At 35.8% G+C, this 23,982-nt stretch overlaps 1 protein-coding gene across 5 annotated transcripts in view; it reads left to right on the plus strand.

Moving 5' to 3' along the window:
• The first annotated feature begins 1,083 nt into the window (after window positions 1-1,083).
• Window positions 1,084-23,982, plus strand: part of ATF7IP2 (activating transcription factor 7 interacting protein 2) — a 75,708-nt gene continuing 52,809 nt past the window's right edge. For all 5 annotated transcript variants that reach the window (XR_009522131.1, XM_060031730.1, XM_060031731.1 and 2 more), the window contains exons 1-5: window positions 1,084-1,181; window positions 13,694-14,550; window positions 15,565-15,689; window positions 19,502-19,636; window positions 20,197-20,295. Coding sequence is in view for 4 of the 5 variants with exons in the window: in XM_060031730.1 (XP_059887713.1) it covers window positions 13,704-14,550; window positions 15,565-15,689; window positions 19,502-19,636; window positions 20,197-20,295 (1,206 nt within the window). In the remaining variant the exon portion in view is untranslated. The remainder of the gene's footprint in view (window positions 1,182-13,693; window positions 14,551-15,564; window positions 15,690-19,501; window positions 19,637-20,196; window positions 20,296-23,982) is intronic.

The following is a 23,982-nucleotide window of genomic DNA, read 5'->3' on the forward strand; positions in this document are numbered from 1 at the left end:
TGATGTATGTAAGTCAAATCATTATGCTGTACACCTTAAACGTATACAGTGCTGTATGCCAATGATATCTCAGTAAAACTGGGAGAAAAAATTTTTACGAAACAAAAAAATTGTGCAAAGATTGGCAACATTTTACATTTTCCCTAGTGTTTGATGTAAAACAGCTGGATTCTCACATCTGTTTCTGCATTCAATCTGTTGCAAAAGACATGTAAACTTTCTAGAAGCTTCTGGAAAATTCCATTGAACACTTGCGACTATGAGAATGAAAAAGGCCAATAACATCTTCCTATTGTTATGAAAATAGAATGACCTTGTAGACCTCCAGGGATCCCTGGACCATATTTTGGGAACAGACTGGGTTAGAGTAGGTTTTTCTGTTAATGACCTATTTCTAGATTGTCCGACCTTGGCTCATTTTTCTAGTAGCCAGTAGTTATAGGCAGGCAGCTCCACCCTCCATGATGAGGAGGCCTTAATCGAACTAGCTGATGGTGATATTTCCTGCACCCGGTACAGTGAGGGTACTTAACTATTCAATGAACCCAGGATAATCACCAAAAGTGTGGTTATTCGGCCGCAGAGTAGGTCTCTTTAAGTCTGATGCAGCCTAGCTTGGCAGATCCCTGGGTCGATTTAGGAAACTCGAGAGAACACAATGGGGCCATGACCACTCGCCTGGGTTGCAAAATTTAAGGAGTTGTCACAAACCTCTGAAAGCAAGATCAATTATATTTTATTGTAGTGTTTTAAAAATTCAAATGGGTTAGCCAGTGCTTGAGGACGGGCCGCCTGTTTTTTGTAAATACAGATTTTTAATAGTGATTTTCGGAAAACTTTCAGTTGCTCAAAGTAGAGGCCCAGCTCAGGCGCTTGGTCGCGTAACCCGCTGGTAGGTCTAACGTCCTGACAAAGAAGCGCGGGAAGGCGAACTTTCCGCACCCCTCAGCAGACTTCCACTTCCCCGCCGCGTTCTCCCCGCCCCCTTCACCCGCTCGTCTCTGATTGGTTGGGCTGCCGCAAGTGCGCGCTGCCATTGGCCGGAAGTCCATCGGGGCTGGGCGCAAGGGAAACTTACCTCAGCTGGTTCGCGCGGAAGCGTTATTGTGCTCGGCGGCGGCTGTTGTCGGCGGTTGTCGGCGGTTGTGGGGAGAGAAGCGGCTGGCGCGGCGCCGCTCTAGGTACGTTGGGGCCGGGCGAGAACCCTGCGCGAGCGACAGTTGGCCGGGACGGAGGTTTCTTGCGCGCCGCGCGCCTGAGTGCCGGCCTCCGGAGGCCTCGGAGCGCCGCGCGAGCCGGGCGGTTGCGGCGGGGTTGACTCAGATGTGTCCGCGGAGTCGTTGGGGCTCCGACCCGGCCCGCAAGACAACGGCGAAGGGCGAAAGGACGTGTCTCCACCCGCTGTCCGAGCGGGCGGCGGGCAAAGCAGGAGTGGTGGGCGGCGGCGCGGGCGAGTCGGGGCCGCGGAGGGACGTTGCCTCAGGGTTTGGTACTCGCCGAGTAAGTAAGTGGAAGCGTGGGGCCCTACCGGACTACATTTACAGACTAACGGAGAAAATGTAGTAGTCCTCCGCGCAACTTTGGGATTCCGTCGCCAAATTTCCAGGAGTTTCAGTTATAATTTATCTGAGGAAACCAGGTGCCAGAACAGTTAAGTGATCTTCATCAGGCGGTGGGGAGGCTTTCCTTGATGTACATTTTATGCAGAAGGTACTAGAACATCAGGGAAAACAGAAAATTCCGAGCCTTAATGCCCACATGCCTTTTTAAAGGAAAGCGCCTGGAGCACAAACGTGTAATGTACACCTGTGGAGCTCACCAGTGTTGGGATGCTGTGATTGAAGGATGAAAGCCGTGTAACGGCAGGCGTGGTTCTTTAACACAGTTTATTTTTGAGGAAGTTAAAGAGAAAAAAACCATTTCCTGCTTGTCGCCCTTCCCTCACCTACTTTCAATTTTGGCAAGTTCAAGAATGTGTCCTGTACAGAGGAAGCAATTATTTTGCTTTGTCTCTCTGATTACAACCTTGCTGTGCTTGGAAAACTGGCTTGGAAAACTGACTTCCACCTTTCCATGATACTGTGTTGAAGATGAAGTTTCCAACATTGTAAGCCAGCACGTGTTGCTTGCTTTGTGACGAGCCGGTATTCACTGCTCTGGAGACTCATAGATGGTCAAGACCTAGAAAAAGATGATCATACTGAGTAATTCATTAGGAATAAAATGTTAAAAAAATAGAAGAATTATGTGAAACCCACTTAAACGGGCTGTTATGCTAGATTGGGATTTCATACTTCTTTATTATGATTTTGTCATATATTGTAGCCAGTAAATGACTGGCGACAACTATTTGCAAAACAAATGGGGAAGAACGTTCAAGATAGAAATAATTTATATCACAGGAAAGCTATTGAAAATACAAAAATGAAGCATCTGGCTGAAGGACTGATTACATTGAGTTCAGCTCTTTTGAAGTATGTCTTCTTAGTTCGTTCATCCTTCAATACATTTTTGGAAATGTTGAGTCTGACCGTAATCAAATTAATCTACTTAACTCTCAGTCTTATCTGCAGATTTGTACAGACTACATCCTAAGATTGACTTCTGCCTCAACAGAAGTGCATGATTTGCATCTTTTAAGAACTGGTGTATCTAGGTACATCTTGAATTTTCAGCTGTTTATCTTATTGACGCTCGTACTTCACCTCAACCTTCAATTCTGCTGTATTTCCTTGCTACTTAATATCTTGAATTCTGGTATGAAAATATTGCATGATCCCTGCATCTTTGCATGTGCAAATCATGTAGTTCTCTTATAGTGGGTGTGTACAGATGTATTTCATTTGATACCAAATTTTAAATAATATATTGGATACTTGTTAAAAATAAACTATGATTTTAAATGCACAAGAGTACTAGTTCTCATTAAGTTGAGTGAGATTATATTAAAATACAAAGAAACATATTCTTCTATCTTATTTTGTCTCATGTCCTTACATTGTTTAAATACTTATTCTGTTCTCTAAAGCTTAATTAAACCTTGACCCATACCTTTAAAATGCATTACTATAGACTCAGGTAACTTCATATCCTTTTTTTATCTTTACCAATCTAAGTAGGACAGAAAGATTGTAGTCGGGTAATATCTAGAGGGAAGTAAACATAACTGTTTGGGTAGGGGAGATAATTGGATATAATGTGAATTTTTGAATTTCTGATTAAATTTCTAGGCATATAAGGGGTGTTTGTGTACAGATCTTATTAAATTTAACCATTAATTATATAGAGGCACTATATGTATCTACTAAATGTGGTATCATTAGTATACCTTTGAAGTTCTACTGTGTATAGTGCTACTGATATGAAATAGCTTATGGTAAAGCTATGGCAAAACTTGCTGAGGCCTGTTCTGGTACTCTTTATTAAGGAAAAAATAACCCTGGGTGGCTTTCCAGAGGTTCATTTTTATAAGTTGAGTATTCATTTAGGCAGCATTTAATAAAACTTCTACATGAAAAGCATCTCACTGAGGATATAAAAGTAAGACAAGTCTCTGCCCACAAATATCATGACTAAAATATAAATTTCTAATGGGAAATTCAGATAAGGAAGTAGTTCTCTTGGGGGAAGTCTTTCTCTGAAGAGATGATCTTTAAACGAGACCTTGAAGGAGTGGAGAATAAGGGAAAATGTTGGTATATGACCCTTCTGATGAATTTGAAAAAAAAGTGAAGAATAGGTTTATAGGAAATTCAGAGATAAAATTTAATAGCTTCAGGAAAAAGGAAATATAAAAAAGATAATGTAGTCGTGATTCTCTGGTTATGTATTTGCTTGTAACAACTCAAGTATTGATTTAATTACAAATGTGATGAAAAGCTGTATAGGGTATAGAAAAGAGCTAAATCCTCATCTGTATGTATAGGACCTTGATAGTGGCTAAAATTTGTAATTCAAGAAATACTACTGTGAATGTATCTTAAAATACTGAGATTAAAAAAAAAGTTAGTTTAAAATGATTGTTACTAGGCATTGAGTGTTGACAAGCAACTACTTTATTTCACTGTGAGCATTTTATGCTGCTTAATTTTTTTTTTTTTTTTTGGTGGTACACGGGCCTCTCACTGTTGTGGCCTCTCCCGTTGCGGAGCACAGGCTCCGGATGCGCAGGCTCAGCGGCCATGGCTCACGGGCCCAGCTGCTCCGCGGCATGTGGGATCTTCCCGTACCGGGGCACGAACCCGCATCCCCTGCATCGGCAGGTGGACTCTCAACCACTGCGCCACCAGGGAAGCCCTATGCTGCTTAATTTTATACCACTACGTCGATAAAATTTTTTTAAGTAAAAGCAAAATTCTACTAGCACTTAGAAGATGCTAATGCTGCTGGTCCATGGACCACATTTAGAGTAGTAAGGATTAGTTCATGCTCATTATAAGATTGTCACCTGGCACAAGTTGGTCATGTTTTGTCCTTTTGTCGACCACTATATATCCCTTAAAGGTAACCTTGTTACTTCATAATATCTGATTTGTACTTGTGATATGAGATTTGAGTCTTACAATCCTGGGTTTAAATACTGGCTCTGAACTGTGTTTTTCTGAACAAGTTATACAACCTAGCTTAGATTTGTTTTGGTGTAAATGTAAAATATAACAGGAATTGTGCTTTATTTAGTATTGATATTTATAATAAGGTAATAGCAACAAGGATCACTAGAGATAGAGACATTTTGTAATGAGAAAAACCAGTCCAGCACCAGGAATAGAGAAAATAAACTCAATCAGTATGTACCCATGGCTTCAAACTATATACTGTAGGGGGGGAGAGACAGTGATTCAGTTAAAAGAAATAGACAAATCATAGTGGAATAGACAAGTTGTGGAATCATAGTGGATCACTCTGAACACACTCCTGTTTTAATAGCTGGAAGATTATAAACAACACAGCTAAGAAATTTGAACTAGTTGGCGTCGACATAGAATAACACTGTACCCAACAATGTTGGAATACAGGTTTTGCTCAAATACACATGGAGCTTTTGAAAAAATTGGCTGTGAAACTAGCCTCAACAGATAATACAGGATGGAAATTATTCAGAGGCCATTCTCTGATTACAGTGCAATTAAATTAAGCTAACCTTCAACAACAAAACTGCAACTTGGAAATCTGCAATTGCCTGGAAATAAATGTATTTCTAAATAATGCACAGATCATAGAAGGAATTATAATGGAAATTAGAAAGTATTTTGAACCAAGTAATAAGAGGGCTTATCAGAATTTGTGAGACTTGACAAAGAGACAGGACTTAGAGGAAATTTTGTAGCTTTAAATGCAAAAAACCAAAAAGGACTGAAAAAGATTTGAGTTTTATCTCAAGCTGGAACAAAAATCAAGCCTGAAGAAAATTGAATCATAAAACTAACAGGAAATGATGAAATAGAACACTGCATACAATAGAGAGGAAAGTCAGAATGTCAGTGCTTTGACAGTATTGATTAAATGGATAAATTTCTAGTAAGAGTGACCAAGAGAAAGAAAAACAAAACATGTCAGCAATATCAAGAATAAAAAGAGACATCACTACAGATCCTGCATATATTACAAATGTAATTAGAGAATATTATGAAGAACTTTATAAACTTGAAATTCTGTTAAATTTTGAAATTTTGTGTGAAAAAAACAAAATTAACAGAAAAGTAAAATATGAATGATTCCTATATCTATTTTTAAAAATTCAAACATAATTGAAAACCTTTATCACTAAGTTAACTCCAAGCCCAGATGGCATTATGATGAATTATTTCTAACATTTAAGGAAGGAGTAATACTATTTGCAGACAAAAACTCTTCAGAGAATGGAAAAAGACTTTCCAGTTTTTTAATGAAGCCAAAATAACCCTGATTTCAAAACCTGATAAAGGAAAAGAATGACTCATCTTTCTCATAACATTGATACAAAGTCCTAAAAAAATGTTAGCAAGTTGAATACAGAAACATGAAGCAAAAAAATGGGCATATTATGACTGACTGAGGTTTCTTTCAGAAATAAGCTAGGTTTAGTATTTTAAGAGATCAACCAATATGATAGAAGTTAATTGAAAAAATGAGATTATATTATCTAAATATATATGAAAAGGATAAAATTGAAAATGCATTAATGATAAAATCTGGGAATAGAAGGGTATTAATCTAATATAGAGCATTTGTAAAACGTATAGCAAAAATCATAGTGGTGTTAGTGAAACTGCACACCCCTTTCAAGATTGGTAATGAGTGAAGGATGCCTGCTAACAGCATACCCATTCATAGCATACTGGAGGTTCTAACTAGTGCAATAAGAAAAATAAGGCTTAGCAAGAAAATTATGACACTACATAGAAAGTTCAAAAGAACTTACTTGGTTTAATAAGTGAATTTAATGAATTACTTGGAGATACGATCAATAAAAAAGCACTGATTGTATTTCTATATGATACCAGGCAGAAAAATGAAATTTTAAAGTGATGCCACATAGAAAGTATTAAAAAATGAATATTAAAAAATGAATGCCTATGGGATAGAGGAGCAAAAGACATGAAACATATAAAACAAAGTAAAATGGTAGCCAGAAATCCAGCTATATCAATATTAATGTCAAGTGTGAATGGATTAAACAATCCAGTCAAATACCAGATTGTCAGACCAGAGGAAAAATAGCATCCAACTATATGCTGTCTGTAGGAGACACACATAGATTGAAAGATACAATTATGTTGAAAGTAAAAGCATAGAAAAAAATCATGTGAATAGCAACTATAAGAAAACTAGAGTGGCTATACTAATTTCAGACAAAATAGACTTTAAAATAAATATTAGAGGTAAAGAGGGACATTTTGTAATAAAAGGTGCAGTCCCTTAGGAAGTTATAACAATTACAAACATGCCACTAACTAGCGCCAAAATATATGAAGCAAATATTGACAAGAACAGAGAAGTAGCAAATTTCAACAATAATAGTTGGAGACTTCAATACAACACTTTCATAATGGAAAACTAGGTGAAAGATCAATTAGAAAAGACTTGAATAACGCTGTAAATCAACTAGACCTAAGAAACATCTTTTGAACACTCAACCAAACAAAAGCAGATTATATTCTTCTTAAATGTACATAGAAAAATTTCCAAAATAGACATTATGCTAGGCCATAAAACAAACCTCAACACATTTTAAAGGACTGAAACCACAACAAACTACATTCTGTGACCACAGTGGAATGAAATTAGAACCTAAGAAGAAGAAATTTGAGAAATTCACAGCTATGTGGAAATTAAACAACACACTCCTAAATAATGAGTGAGTCAAAGGAGAAATCATGAGGGAATTTAGAAAATACTTTCACATTAATGGAAATGAAGACATAACATACAAAACATTTTGGGTGCAATTAAAGCTTTTCTTAGGAAATTTGTTGTGATAAATGCCTATATTTAAAAAGAAGACTTCAAATCAATAAACTGACTTTTAATCTTAATGCAGAAAGAGGAAACTAAACCTAAGCAGAATGAAGGAAATGATTAGTAAAATCAAGAAAGAAAAAAATAAAATTAATAAAATCAAAAGTTGTTTTTCAAAAAGATCAACAAAATTGACAAACCTTTACCTAGAGTGACCATGAAAAAGACTCAAATTACTGAAATTTGGAATGAAAGGGTGCATTACTACTGATCTTGCAGAAGTTAAAAAGATAATAAGAGACTCCTATAAAACGATTCACTTATATACTGATCAGTTTTATAGATGAACTAGACAAATTCTTTTTTTTTTTTTTTTTTTTTTTTTTGTGGTACGCAGGCCTCTCACTGTTGTGGCCTCTCCCGTTGTGGAGCACAGGCTCTGGACACGCAGGCTCAGTGACCATGGCTCACGGGCCTAGCTGCTCTGAGGCATGTGGGATCTTCCCAGACCGGGGCATGAACCTGTGTCCCCTGCATCGGCAGGCGGACTCTCAACCACTGTGCCACCAGGGAAGCCCTAGACAAATTCTTAACAAGACCAAAATGAACCAAACTGACTCAGGAAGAAATAGAAAATCTGAAAAGCAAGTAAAGAGATTGAATTAGAACACAAAGAAAAACTCAGATGGTTTTTGTTGTTGAATTCTACCAAGCGTGTAAAAATACCAATTTCTTACAAATTCTTCAGAGAAATAGAAGAGGAAGGCACACTGCCCTGATCATTCTGTGAGGCCAGTATTATCCTGGTAACAAAACCAAAGACACTGTAAGAAAATGACAGAACAATATCTCTTATGAATATAGGTGCAAAAATTGTCGACAAAATACTAGCAAGTTGAATCCAGCAACGTCATGACCATGTAGGGTTTATCCCAGGAATGCAAGGTTGGTTTCACATCCAAAAATATATTAATGAATGTACCATATCTATAGAATAGAGAACAAAGCCATATGGTCATGTTAATGCTGAAAAGGCATATTCTGACAAAAATCCAAGGTTCCTTCATGGTAAAAAAAAAAAAAAAAGCAAAGAAGTAGGGTTAGTTGTGAAATTTTTTTTAACCTGATAAGAGGTACCTGTGAAAAATCTACAGTTAACATCATGCATAATGATTAAAGACTGAAGGTTTTCCTCCTAAATAGGGAGCAAGACAAGGATGTCCACTCTTGCCACTTCTAGTCTACATTGTACAGGAGGTTGTAGTCAGGACAATTAGGCAAGAAAATGGAATAGATTGGAAAGGAAGAAATAAAACTGTTGACAAATGACATGATCTTGTATGGAGGAAATCCTAAGGAATCTGCAAAAAGCTATTCTGAGATGAGAATAAGATCAATAGAGTTGCAGGATGCAAGATAAATATACAAAATTCTATTGTATTTCCATGTACTTGCAGTGAAAAATTCTGAAGTTTCATTAACAATAGTATCGAAAAGTGCAAAACTTTAACTCTGAAAAGTAAACATTATTGAAAGAAATTAAATGTCTAAATAAATGGAAAGACATCCTATATTCATGGATCAGAACACTTGATAGAATGAAGGTAATTGCTCCCTAAGTTGATCTAAAGATTCAACACAATCCCTATTGAAGTGCCATCTGGCTTCTTTGCAGAAATTGTTAATCTGGTCCTAAAATTCATATAGATATTCTGAGAACTCAGAATAGCAAAAACAGTCTTGAACATTGAGGACTCACACATCCTGAATTCAAAACTTACTAGAAAGCTATAGTAATCAAGACAGTGTGGTACAGGCATAAGGCCATACCTATATATCAGTGGGATAAAATTGAGAATCCAGAAATAAACCTTCACATTTATATAGACAATTGGTTTTTGTTTTGGTTTTTTTTTTTGCATTACGCGGGCCTCTCACTGTTGTGGCCTCTCCCGTTGCAGAGCACAGGCTTCGGACGCGCAGGCTCAGCAGCCATGGCTCATGGGCCTAGCCGCTCTGCGGCATGTGGGATCTTCCCAGACTGGGGCATGAACCTGTGTCCCCTGCATCAGCAGGTGGACTCTCAACCACTGCCTCACTAGGGAAGTCCTAGGCAATTGGTTTTTGATGAGAGAAAACAATGAGGGAGAAGGAATGGCCTTTTCAAAAGGTGCTGGAACAGCTCTATGTCCACATGTAAAAGAATAAGTGTGGACCTTCTCCCTCACTTTATTACTAACACACATAAAAATTAACTCCAAATGTATCCAAGGTAAAACAATAAAATTTTTAAACAGAGATAAATCTTCATGACCTTGGATTAGGCTGTGATTTTTTTTTTTAGATATGACACTAAAAGCACAAGCAACAAATGAAAAAGTAAATTGGGCTTTATCAAAATTTAAAACTTTAGTTTCTCGAAGTATACCATCAAGAAATTGAAAAGACACCCACAAAATGTGAGGAAAAGTTTGGAAATCATGTCTATAGGGACTTAGATCTGGAATATATAAAGATGTCTTACAAGTCAACCATGAAAAGTCAAATAACCCAATTTTGAAGTGGACAGATGAGCCGAATAGTCATTTCCCCAAAAACAATATACCAGTGGCCAATAAGCTCATGAAATTATGCTCATCATCATTAGCCATAAGGGCAGTGCAAATTAAAATGACAGTGAAGTCATCACTCACACAAAGATGCAATACTAAAACAGACAGATGATAATGAGTATTGATGGATGAAGAGGTGCTAAAATTGGATCCCTCATACTTTCCTGGTGTGAATGTAAATTGGTCCAGACCCTTTGGAAAACAGTCTGTTTCTTAGAAGGTTAAATGTAGAGTTACTGTATGATCAGCAATTCCATCCTTGGGCATATACCCAAGAGAAATGAAAACCTGTTCACACAAAAATTTATATGTGAATGTTCATAGCATTATTTATAATAGCCAAATCTGGTTCTTTAGCAAGATGTGAATATCCAGAGTTATTCTTGAAAGTACAGTTTACCCTTGAACAACATGAGTTTGAACTATGCAGATCCACTTATGTGGGTATTTTTCAATAGTAAATATTATATAGTACTACATGATCTGCAGGTGAATCTGCTGATGGAGAATTGTGGATATGAAAGCATCATAACCACATATATGAAAGGCCAACTGTAAGTTATATGTGGATTTTCAACTGCACGAAGAGTTGAACCCCAACCCCTATGTTCAAGGATCAAGTGTGTGTGTGTAAATATAATGTAAGAGTAAAGTAAAACCTGGGATATAAAGTTCTAAATTCAGTGAAAAGAAATCTCTTGACCTCAGTGGTTAATGAAATGTTAGCTGAAAAATGCTTTTAGGGAATGTTTAAATATACTAGGCTCCACAGAATTGTAAAGCATTTGTAGACCTTAAAAAATAGGACATTTTTAGGGCTTCCCTGGTGGCGCAGTGGTTGAGAGTCCGCCTGCCGATGCAGGGGACGTGGGTTCGTGCCCTGGTCCGGGAGGATCCCATGTGCCACGGAGTGGCTGGGCCCATGAGCCATGGCTGCTGAGCCTGCACGTGCGGAGCCTGTGCTCCGCAACGGGAGAGGTCATGGCAGTGAGAAGCCCACGTACCTCAAAAAAAAAAAAAAAGACATTTTCATACTAAAATGACATGGAGATAAACATAAATAATAAAATGTAAAACATAACAAGTTATAAAAATCAGAGGGCATAAAACCAAATGTAAACTAAAGCTTTAATGTGTCATTTACAATAAATGTAATTGGATTAAATTCTCCTATTAAAAGACATTAGTTTAAAATATTTTTAATAGGTTTTATAAGAGACATCTAAAAAAAGTTGGTGGGGTGAACAACAATATATTCAGCATGAGTTACATCACCAGATAAAATAGAATAAAAGGGACAGATTAGATTATGTTTTTACAGTTTAAAATTAATAGGATGCTTTCAAACAATTACAGGCATACCTTGTTTCATTGCGCTTCTCTTTATTGTGCTTCGCAGATAGTGTGTTTTTTACAGATTGAAGGGTTGTGGCAACCCTGTGTTGAGCAAGTCTGTGGGCAGCATTTATCTAACAGCCTTTGCTCATTTGTGTCTCTGTCACATTTTGGTAATTCTTACAATATTTCAAAACTTTTCATTATTATATTGCTATGGTGATCTGTGATTAGTGGTCTTTGACGTTCCTATTGGAATTGTTTTGGCATTTTTTGGACAATAAATTATTTTCAAATTAAGGTATGTATATTGTTTTTTTAGTCTATTGTACACTACACTACAGCATAAATAGCTTGTATATGCCCTGGGAAACCAAAAACTTCATGTGAGTCACTTTATTGCAGTATTTGCAGTGTCTGGAACCTAACCTGCAGTATCTCCTAGGTATGCCAGTATACATCTGAGGGAAAGCAAAATTACATCCCTTCCTATAACTATATCCTAAAATCTAGATGGATTGAGGATGTAAATTATAAATGACAAATCTTTAAGACTTGAGAAAATGTAGATGACCTGTCGTTCTGACCTTGTGCTGCAGGACAGTGCCACGATTCCAAAGACCTCTGTGAAATGTGGCTTATTTGCAGCAAAGGACTCAAGTCTAAATGTCAGGATGGTGATGCCAGTGATCCCCCAATTAGACTGAGTTGTTGCTTTTTATGCTCCCAGTAATAAATTTCACTCACCCTCACTACAACACGTAAACTATTTCTTCACCTTTTAGGCAGTTACTAGTACAGTTGACCCTTGCAATTATTCTCTTTTTTTAAAATTCTTTTATTTCTATAGCTCTTTTTTTTTTCAGACTTCATTTTTTTAGAGTAGTTTTAGACTCACAGCAAAATTAAGAAGAAGATACAGAGATTTCTCATATATCCCCTGACCCCCACATGCATAACCTCTCCCATTATGAATATCCCCCACCAGAGTGGTATATTTGTTATAATTGATCTTGATTCTGGTTAAATGGGTGTATTCAGTTTGTGAAAATTCTTTTAACTGAACACATGATATGTGCACTTTTCTGTAGGTGCTTCAGTAAAATGTTTGGAAAAAAAAAACCCAAAATAAAAAAATTAAAAATTGATCAACCTTGCTAGAGAAAAGATTTGGTTTGTCTTTGGAGAATATTACAAATATTGTATTCATGAAAAGGCTGTCAAATATGTAGTCATATAGAGAAAATAGAGTTCTATTTTGTATCAGGCCCTTAATGAAAATGTGCTGTTTTTCTGGATTTCCTGATTTTTATGTATACATAAAATAAATATTTATTTAGCCTTCAAGTCTAACAAATCCTGGAACTGTTCCTGGTCAAATGATATAGTGAATGAAAAAAATACAGTAAATGAAAACTTCGAGTAAGAAAATAGATAAGGATAAATCAAATTATTCAGGTAGCTTTGACTGGGTTATTTGCACCTTAAAATGTCTTAGATTCTGTCTTCGAGTTTAATAAGTGCTCTATAGTTTGTTAGGTAACTGGTCTATCATGTAGTATATAATTTTTTTTTTTTTTTGCTTGTATTATGCCTTTAAGTGCCTTGTAATTTGGCAGTTTTCCTTTCTTTTAAACCATTTACTTACCTATGGTTCAGATCAGGCTTGATGTGGGTACTGAGAAATAAATACTAAAATATTTTTCCCTTCTATGTAGTAGATTTTTCTTAAATTAACAGAAATAATTCAGAATTAAGGATGTATTGAAACCTAACTTGGCTTTCTTATTTGAACTAGCATCACGTTGTGTATTTTAGTGCTCATTTCATACTGATGATTGTTGAGAATTACTCGTGTAGTACCATTAATTTGGAAATTTGAACATTAGGAAAGCTTTAAAAAGGTGCCACGGTATGTAGAAAATGGAACATTCCACACAAAACATTGTTTTTTGTTTTTATGAAGAAATGCAACTTAATCTTTAGATTATCTAAAGTATGGCCTACTTGGATTATTTAAATCAGAACTTAATGGTTATAGTAGTGAGGTGATATAACAAAAAGTGGCCAGATAAATTATCAGACTTAGTATCAAACAGAGGCTTACTGACAGTATAAATTTTGACTTTATATAGAGTTATAGAACAAAATTAAAATTATCAATGACAGATGAAAATGGGTATATTTTTCAATAAAAATAATTATCTAAATCTGGAAAGATTAGTCTCGGCATTATTTTAATATTGTAAGTAAATGTTAACTTTTGTCTGCTAGAGATATTCATTTAAATATGGTATCTTAAATTCTAGGATATGAAAGATGGCAAGTCCAGATAGAAGTAAACGGAAGATTTTAAAAGCAAGAAAAACAATGCCTGCAAGTTGCCGGAAGCAAGCAGAGATCCTGAATAAGTCAAAGAATGTTGAAGCACTAAAAACAGCAACAATTGGGAATAATGTGTCAAGTAGTAATCAGAATTCAAGTACTGATGTCATAAGTAGCAAATGTAGACATTCTGAAAATGATGCTTCCTCTTTGGACTCTATAAAAAATTCAGTATGTGCACCAAAAAGTAAAGTATTTTCTCAGAACTTAATAAAACCACTAGAAATTGTTGATTCGAAAACAAGATTAGAATACACTGAAGAACAAGTTGTGTACCCTTATGAAAAGCCAAGTAAAACAGTAGAATCTCCCAGGAAACTCTTCACACAAGACGCAAAAGATTCACAAAACACTTCTGAAAGCCATTTTGAATGTCAGGCAAGTGTAACACGATCCATTTTTGAACATGAAGAGGATTGTAATCTGAAATCCATTTGCTGTCCATCCAGTGTATTGAGTGGTGTAGTTCAGATGTCAAAGTCTACAATAACCAATACCTTGGATGATAAGAGAACTGACAAGATAGTTTCCTATTTAGAAACAAACTCCAATTCTGAGTTTCGTGATAAAAGACAAAATAACACTTTAACTTTAAATTCAGATATCCCTTTTGTGCCTGTTGATAAAATACCTAACTTGGTAAATTCAGTCATTTCTAGTAACTGTGCTGCTGACATTTTGAAAAGTGAAGAATCCTGTAGAACCTGTCATTCCAGCATTTTAAGTTGTGAAAGTACAGATGCAAAGTGGCTGTCCTCATTTGACACTGATAGTAATAACAGTAAGTGCATACTTACGTTTCTCTTGGAGAAGTTAAAATAGTTACTTTGCTTTGGGCAGTTTCATAATCTCAGAAACAGTAGAGTACACATAAACAGGAAAACAGTAAATGATAATTATTTCAGAGTATCTTATTTCTGAACCATTCTTGGCGGGGAGGGGGAATGATATCCTCTATGTCCAAAGGGAAGTAAATTCTGGCAAAGAAGGAATCAATCACTTTCCTTTGAAAGTACAACAAAATCAAAAGGTGGTTTATAGAAATTGCTTGGTTTATTTCATTTACACCTTTTTCTTTTTTTTGAAGTTTTATTAAATTAATAAGGAGGCTAGTTGAAAGGCAGAGTGGGTTTTTTAAATAGTTGAACCCATTTCTTTCCATAGAATTGGCCTGTATATCACATGCCAAGTGTAAGCGGATAGATAATAAGAATACATACAGGTTTGTGTGTAGAGTGAGAAACACATCAAATAATTAACCAATGAAGTTCTAGGGTTATAAAGTTATTAAAATAGCACAAGTAAATTTCATTAAAAGGGTGTTTTTGTAGGTTAATGAAATATAAGAAAAACTTGATTTACTAGGATAAATTGTATTTGTTTTCTTGTGTATGCTACAGAGTGATCATTTAACAAGGTGAATTTTAAATTGCTTAAAAATAATAGTAGGATCACCTATTAAAAATATGTAGGACTGCCTAAGTAACTCTAAAAATAATGTAAGACCACCAAGTAAATAACTGTAAACAGAAGATCAAATGCTGTAATTTATTGTTTTTGTTAGTATTAAGTGTATATTAAATACTCTGGAAGGAAAGTATATCTGAGACCAGGACTAAAATACTCTTTTTTTTTAAGGATTAGTTTGTCAGAATTTTTTATACATTTTCTAAAAAATGTTGCTGTGGTCACATTTTAGTTTTTTAATTTGCTTAGGGGTCCCTAAATTAGAGAATTCCCCTGTTTCCTTCGTTAGAAGGAGTATTTTTCTGTCTCATCTTTCCGTCTCCCCAAGGCCATAATCAAAAGAAGAGGACGTTTTCAGAACACAAAGAAAATGTTAAGCGTGTGAAAACTTCAGAGCAAGTTAATGAAAATATTTCTCTAGCTCTGGGAAAGCAAACAGCATTGCTGGAACAGGTAAAATATTGGGCTTAAATATTTGCTGCAGAAACTTTTACTTTTGATTAGTAAAAAAAGGTAAAAGTTAATTGATCTAAACAATGAGTACAGATAACTTTAATGATGCAGGGCAGGTATATGAAAACTGAATTATTAGCAGGTGGAGATATTAGGGAAAAATAATTGTTTACATCACCAAAACATCTCTAGATCCTTCAAAATGATCCTATGCAGAGTAACCTACAGAATCACATGAAGGTAGAGTGCTGTGGTAGAAAGAGAATGGGCTTTTTAGTCAATATTATGCTCAAATCTCTTCAAGTCAGACACTACCTGACCTTGAGCTTTGTGAACAATTCTGTCTCTTTTGTACTGGTCAGGGCGTTCTTGATCTGCAGCTATAGCTGTTTATTATCACAATTGACCACTACTTCATAGACCCAGGCAACCCGGAAGTTCATTACAAAGTCCTGCTACATTCAGGTTTACTTGCCCTAATTTCCAAGAAATTAGGGAAAGGTTTACTTACCCTAATTTACACAGATATGGTGCATTATCTGACGTTTTGCTTTTATAGCATCCTTAAGTGTACTTTTCCTTTTCTTTTTGCCCCATTTCATCTCATTGTACGACAGTTTCCATTAATGTCTGATCAACTCTGACTTTAAGTGTAATGAGCTTCAATTTTAGTAGGTCCTGTATCAGGACTTGTTTTGATGATCATGTTTTGCTATTTTATTACCACTGAAATGCCACAACTAAAAGTCATTATGTGATAGATTGTCGTCAGCTATAGTGGACCAAAAAATGTCCCAATCCAAACTATCCTGCTGTTTCAGAAACAAAAACACTGTTTCTAAAACAGGCCATTACAATTACATAGTTACATGTTATATCAACATATATTCACATAATAAATGGAAACCATTGAAAGACTCATGCAGAATCAGCTTAAAAGGTGAGTCAATACTTCCCCTTTCTACTTCTTATTTTATTCTGCAAGACCAAAGGAGACATTAATAAAAAATATGTAAATATTCTATTGTTTGCAGGGATGGGGTAGTGGAATTATGTTAAACATGGATCTAGCTTAAGAAGTCGGGCATTGCAGCTGTGTTACTCCCAGTGATTAGTAGCTGATTTCAGAAATAAGTTCTGATACGGACATATAAATACAAAATTTAATCTTTGAACATTTTAATTTCACTGGCACAGAAAAATCAGGGTTTTCATTCACTACTATTATCTATCTCACAAAATACTTGGTCCAAGTTAACAAAGAATATGGTCCTTGCCAGTGAGGTTGAAGGAATGCAGTTTATTTGTTATCCTCCCCCACCACTACCACCAGAAGTTTCTTACATTGTCGGGTGACAGCGTGGGATTTAGCTAATTCCTATCTTTTATCTGTCTCTCAGTAACTAGCTCTCCCTCACTTGATATTTTAATTCCTGTCTGAACAGTTAACTCTCTAAACCACATCTGTTTGTTTTTCTTGTCTGAATCCCAGCGGAATAGGGCCTCCCATTCTGATATTGTTCTTCCCTACTGAGAGAGTCCCAGAGCAGTTAACTCTTATCTTTTGAGGTTTCAGAAGGATCTTGGCCTGGTTGATTCCAATTAAATTACTGAAGTAGAGGGGTTTTTCTTCCGAAGTCCAAGTTGTTAACCCTACCCACCATTGCAGAAAGTTGAGGCAGATAGGGGGGATATATATGTATGTATGTATATATATATATATATATATATATATATATATATATATATATATATATATGCACACACACACACACATACACACATAATTTCCAGTTTTTCTCCAATCTTTAGGCCACTTTGCCTACCATCTGCAAATTGTAGCTAGGACTTCATCTGATTCTATAATTTTTGACACATTACCATCTGCAGAAGATATTTATGAGGTATTTGGTGGAGGTTATTGTGTCTTCCTTCTGTATGAAGACCATAACCACTAAATGAGAACAAGTGTGTACTCTACACTAGAGGACGCATGCCTTGGAGGGCAGTTAATCCAAAGTAACCAAGTTTTAAGAGTCTGCCTCCATCTGAATCACCAGGAGTACTTGTTTAAATTGTGGTGTCTTCAGCTCACTACTAATTGTTTTAAGCTTCTCTTTTCTCAGACTTACCCGATAAGAATCATTAGTGGTGCCAGGCCTCTTTTCAGGAAATTGGTGAATCAGGGTAGGTCCTAGGAATTTGTGAATTTAACAAGTATTCCATATGATTCTTCCTTACCAGGGAAGTTTGACGAACACTGTATGGCTTTTGCTTCTTAGCAAAACAGTATTTCCTTATTCAAAACAGTTAAATTTGTATTCCAAGATTCATCAGGGTATGAACTTCACGTATTGACTTCAGCCAGTGAACTGGCAAGCATGCAATAATCCATAAAAACCACACATGGGGACAGGTAATGGCTGTCAGTAAAAATAGTATGATTTTCTGAGCACTTATTTACATAATACATATGTTTTGAGCTGTTATTAATCAGATATTTAAAAGTTGTGAGAGTACAAATGACAATCATGTCTAATAATGTTGAGAAACCACTGTAGAAATGTTAATGAAGCATTACAGAAGAAATCGAGTAGATGATAATGTTGAAGATCAAGAACAATAGGGAATGAAAAGGAAAAACCTTGGGAATAATCAAATAAAATTACTGAATATGACTAATCATCTGGGTGACATCAGTATAAAGGAGTTTAACATAGAAACTATGTGCTACAGTTTTGAGCACCAAGAAACAAGATGATATGGGAAGATATAAATATTACTAATAAATACCTTAAATATATCATGACAGAATTTGTTATTAAGAGAGACTACCTACTATGTTGTGAAAGTTGCTAAAAGGGGCATATACATTGAGCAAACACCTGCAGTGGATATTTCTGAATGTATGGCTCAGCAAAGCCATTAATATCAGTAGGCACTGAGATTAATTATGCTACCTGAAAATAGGCCAACCTATTTTCTGAAAACTAGCCAGATAATGAAATTCATTAATGTTTCATGTGCTAACTACTATAGTCTGATAGAATAGCATGCATTATGCCAGATAGCATTAGTCACATAATTGCTTTTTTCACTTTAACAATAAGTCATCCCCTCCCCCTGCAAAAAAAAACTAAAGGAGATTATCTTGTATATTTATTTCTTTCATTTCAATTCAGTGTTTTCCATTTTATGGAGCTCTTATGCATATTATCTTTTTGTTCTTATGAAAATCCTATGAGCATCACTTGTTCAACATTGTATGACATCTACCCATTTGTGGACCAGGCAAATGAAGCTCAGAGATGTTGTGACTTCCCGAAGGTCATATAGCTTGTTAATGGTGGGGTCAAGGCTCAAATTTTCATAATTTCCTTTCTGTCTACTACAGATCAACCAGCCATTTTCACTGGGCTCTGGTTTTCAGATAAGTGGAGTCCCTTTTCATAGAATACTAGGTTTCAGCTGTGGTCATTAAAAAGTATAAATGGGATATATAGAGACTTTTACTATTCCTTTAATTTGTATTATGGAATTCAACCAAAACTGTAGGAAACTAAAATTAACACTAGGAGAATAAATTTAATTTCTGACTTACCCATATATTTAAATATTAGATGTGTTCTGCTGAATTTGCTATTTAACTTTTATAAACCATATTGACATAGTAATATAAATACATAAATAAAGTACCTGTTATTAGTTACAGTAAATCCAGAAAAGAGCAAAGCTGTTTTTAAGAAGTAGAAAATAAAATTGCTTTTAAATTTGAAACGTGGAGTGTTTTGGTTTTTATTTTAACATTCTAGGTCGGACATTTGATTCGACAGGAGATCTGTAGTATAAATTACAAACTATTTGATAACAAACTGAAAGAATTGACTGAACGCATTGGGAAGACACAGTGCAGGAGTAAACATGAAGCAATAGCTGATGAACTCTTTGTAAGTTTCTAATTTCATTTTATTTCATTTGAGTCCTTTTAAAAAGTAGAATTTAATGATATTTTACATATTAGGAAAGGAAAACAGTAAAGGTGGACCCAAATCTGATCCCTGGCCACAACCCTGATGTGCTGTAGCATTGGTAATATAAGTTATTATATCTCAGCTGTATTGGCCCTTGAGAAATACTTGTAGAACCATCAGCCATTCTGTGTCAGTTCAAAATATATTCTATATTAGAGCTTGTATAACCTGTTTCAAACTTTCTTTAGGTTTTTTGTTTTGTTTTACTCTTCTAGGGTTACTTGCTAATTGGTGTTTCTACCAACATTAATTTTATTGTGGACCAATTAGAAGTTTGATTTTTTTAATCTTCTATTGTTGAACATCTTATAGTAGATCAAACCTGATTTAAATGTTTGGCTTACATAAGAATTTCTCATTTATTTGGTGGATGCCTAAGTCTCACAAAATTACATTGGCAAATATTTTTCTCTCCACCTCTATATGATATATTATTTGGTACTCTGGTTTTGTATTTATTTGTTTTTCTCTTCTAGACAAAAATAAAAAAACTTCAAAGACGTATTAGAACAGTAATGTTATCTCGAAGGAATTGTGTGGAACCAAACGTGGTATCCAGCAATACAGCTTGTAAGGTTGGTATAAATGTATAGGAGTTTTAATAACTTACTTGCCCCACATTATAAGTAGTTGGATTGTAAGAGCAGAATATACTTCCAACGAAGACATAGGTTTAAAAGACAATAAATTTATACTTAGAATGTTCCTCTGACTCTATCTCTGGAGAAGATACCCTCAGATAGCCAAAAGTAAATGCCACCTGTATTTATTTCATAAAGTGAGTAGAGAGGTGATTTGTGATTGCCTGTACTGCCTCCCTCCCCGCCGTTTTATCATGATGAAAAATTTCAAACATAGAAAAGCTGAGAGAATTTTACAGTGAACGCTTGTATAATCAACGTCTAACTTCTACCTTTACTCTTTTAATAAATTTATTTTTGTCATGTATCTGCCAGCCTACTCATCCCCTAAGCCATGTTCATATTTGGTACATTCATAAGTACTAACGTATTTTGTATCAAAATACACTTTGCAGTGTACACTTCCAAAATATTTCAGCATGGGTATCATTAAGTAGAGTTTAGTATCTGTTTATATTTTTTATATAAAATTTAAAATAGGGCTTCCCTGGTGGCGTGGTGGTTGAGAGTCCGCCTGCTGATGCAGGGGATGCGGGTTCGTGCTCCGGTCTGGGGCTCCCACATGCCGCGGAGAGGCTGGGCCCGTGGGCCATGGCCGCTGGACCTGCGCGTCCGGAGCCTGTGCTCTGCGGGACAGGCCACAACAGTGAGAGGCCCGCGTAACGCAAAAAAAAAAAAAAAAAATTTAAAATAATCATAAGTATACATTCACTGAATTTTTTCTTATGTCTTTATTCCCTGTAGTATCATATTTGCGCTAGCCTCAATAAATCAATTGGGAAGCATTTCCTTCCCTGTTTTCTGAAAGTTTGTGCAAGATTTTTATCACTTCCTTAAATGTGTGATAGAATCCACCTCTGAAATCTGGGCAAGGACCTTTCTTTGTAGGAAGACTTTTTCCTGAAAATGTAATTCTTTCATAGGTATAAAGTAATTCAGATTTTCCTATTTCATTTTGTGTATTAGTTTTGTAAGTTATCTTAGCAAGGAATTTGTCCATTTCATCTAAGTTGATGATTTTGTTGGCATAAAGTTATTGATAAAATTCCCTTGTACTTTTAACCTTTGTAGATCTGTAGTGATATACTCTATTTCATTTCTGATACTAGTATAATCTGTATTTCCTTTTTTTCTTTCTTTCTTTTTTACATCTTTATTGGAGTATAATTGCTTTACAATGGTGTGTTAGTTTCTGCTTTATAACAAAGTGAATCAGTTATACATATACATATGTTCCCATATCAATTCCCTTTTGCGTCTTCCTCCCTCCCACCCTCCCTATCCCACCCCTCCAGGCGGTCACAAAGCACCAAGCTGATCTCCCTGTGCTATGCGGCTGCTTCCCACTAGCTATCTACCTTACGTTTGATAGTGTATATATGTCCATGCCTCTTTCTCGCCCTGTCACAGCTCACCATTCCCCCTCCCCATATCCTCAAGTTCATTCTCTAGTAGGTCTGTGTCTTTATTCCTGTCTTACCCCTAGGTTCTTCATGACATTTTTTTTTTCGTAAATTCCATATATATGTGTTAGCATACAGTATTTGTCTTTCTCTTTCTGACTTACTTCACTCTGTATGACAGACTCTAGGTCTATCCACCTCATTACAAATAGCTCAATTTCGTTTCTTTTTATGGCTGAGTAATATTCCATTGTATATATGTGCCATATCTTCTTTATCCATTCATCCGATGATGGACACTTAGGTTATTTCCATCTCCGGGCTATTGTAAATAGAGCTGCAATGAACATTTTGGTACATGACTCTTTTTGAACTATGGTTTTCTCAGGGTATATGCCCAGTAGTGGGATTGCTGGGTCATATGGTAGTTCTATTTGTAGTTTTTTAAGGAACCTCCATACTGTTCTCCACAGTGGCTGTACCAATTTACATTCCCACCAGCAGTGCAAGAGTGTTCCCTTTTCTCCACACCCTCTCCAGCATTTATTGTTTCTAGATTTCTTGATGATGGCCATTCTGACTGGTGTGAGATGATATCTCATTGTAGTTTTGATTTACATTTCTCTAATGATTAATGAAGTTGAGCATGCTTTCATCTGTTTGTTGGCAGTCTGTATATCTTCTTTGGAGAAATGTCTATTTAGGTCTTCTACCCATTTTTGGATTGGGTTGTTTGTTTTTTTGTTATTGAGCTGCATGAGCTGCTTATAAATTTTGGAGATTAATCCTTTGTCAATTGCTTCATTTGCAAATATTTTCTCCCATTCTGAGGGTTGTCTTTTGGTCTTGTTTATGGTTTCCTTTGCTGTGCAAAAGCTTTGAAGTTTCATCAGGTCCCATTTGTTTATTTTTGTTTTTATTTCCATTTCTCTGGGAGGTGGGTCAGAAAGGATCTTGCTGTGATTTATGTCATAGAGTGTTCTGCCTATGCTTTCCTCTAAGAGTTTGATACTTTCTGGCCTTACATTTAGGTCTTTAATCCATTTTGAGCTTATTTTTGTGTATGGTGTTAGGGAGTGATCTAATCTCATACTTTTACATGTACCTGTCCAGTTTTCCCACCACCACTTAAGGAAGAGGCTGTCCTTTCTCCGCTGTACATTCCTGCCTCCTTTATCAAAGATAAGGTGACCATATGTGCGTGAGTTTATCTCTGGGCTTTCTATCCTGTTCCATTGATCTATCTTTCTGTTTTTGTGCCAGTACCATACTGTCTTGATTACTGTAGCTTTGTAGTATAGTCTGAAGTCAGGGAGCCTGATTCTGCCAGCACCGTTTTTCGTTCTCAAGATTGCTTTGGCTATTCGGGGTCTTTTGTGTTTCCATACAAATTGTGAAATTTTTTGTTCTAGTTCTATGAAAAATGCCAGTGATAGTTTGATAGGGATTACATTGAATCTGTAGATTGCTTTGGGTAGTAGAGTCATTTTCACAATGTTGATTCTTCCAATCCAAGAACATGGTATATCTCTCCATCTATTTGTATCATCTTTAATTTCTTTCATCAGTGTCTTATAATTTTCTGCATACAGGTCTTTTGTCTCCTTAGGTAGGTTTATTCCTAGATATTTTATTCTTTTTGTTGCAGTGGTAAATGGGAGTGTTTTCTTGATTTCACTTTCAGATTTTTCATCATTAGTGTATAGGAATGTCAGAGATTTCTGTGTATTAATTTTGTATCCTGCTACTTTACCAGATTCATTGATTAGCTCTAGTAGTTTTCTGGTAGCATCTTTAGGATTTTCTATGTATAGTATCATGTCATCTGCAAACAGTTACAGCTTCACTTCTTCTTTTCCGATTTGGATTCCTTTTATTTCCTTTTCTTCTCTGATTGCTGTGGCTAAAACTTCCAAAACTATGTTGAATAAGATTGGTGAGAGTGGGCAACCTTGTCTTGTTCCTGATCTTAGTGGAAATGCTTTCAGTTTTTCACCATTGAGGACGATGTTGGCTGTGGGTTTGTCATATATGGCCTTTATTAAGTTGAGGAAAGTTCCCTCTATGCCTACTTGCTGCAGGGTTTTTATCATAAATCGGTGTTGAATTTTGTTGAACGCTTTCTCTGCATCTATTGAGATGATCATATAGTTTTACTCCTTCATTTTGTTAATATGGTTTATCACATTGATTGATTTGCGTATATTGAAGAATCCTT

The sequence above is a fragment of the Delphinus delphis genome, chromosome 15, assembly GCF_949987515.2.
Source record: "Delphinus delphis chromosome 15, mDelDel1.2, whole genome shotgun sequence".
Classification (NCBI taxonomy): domain Eukaryota; kingdom Metazoa; phylum Chordata; class Mammalia; order Artiodactyla; family Delphinidae; genus Delphinus; species Delphinus delphis.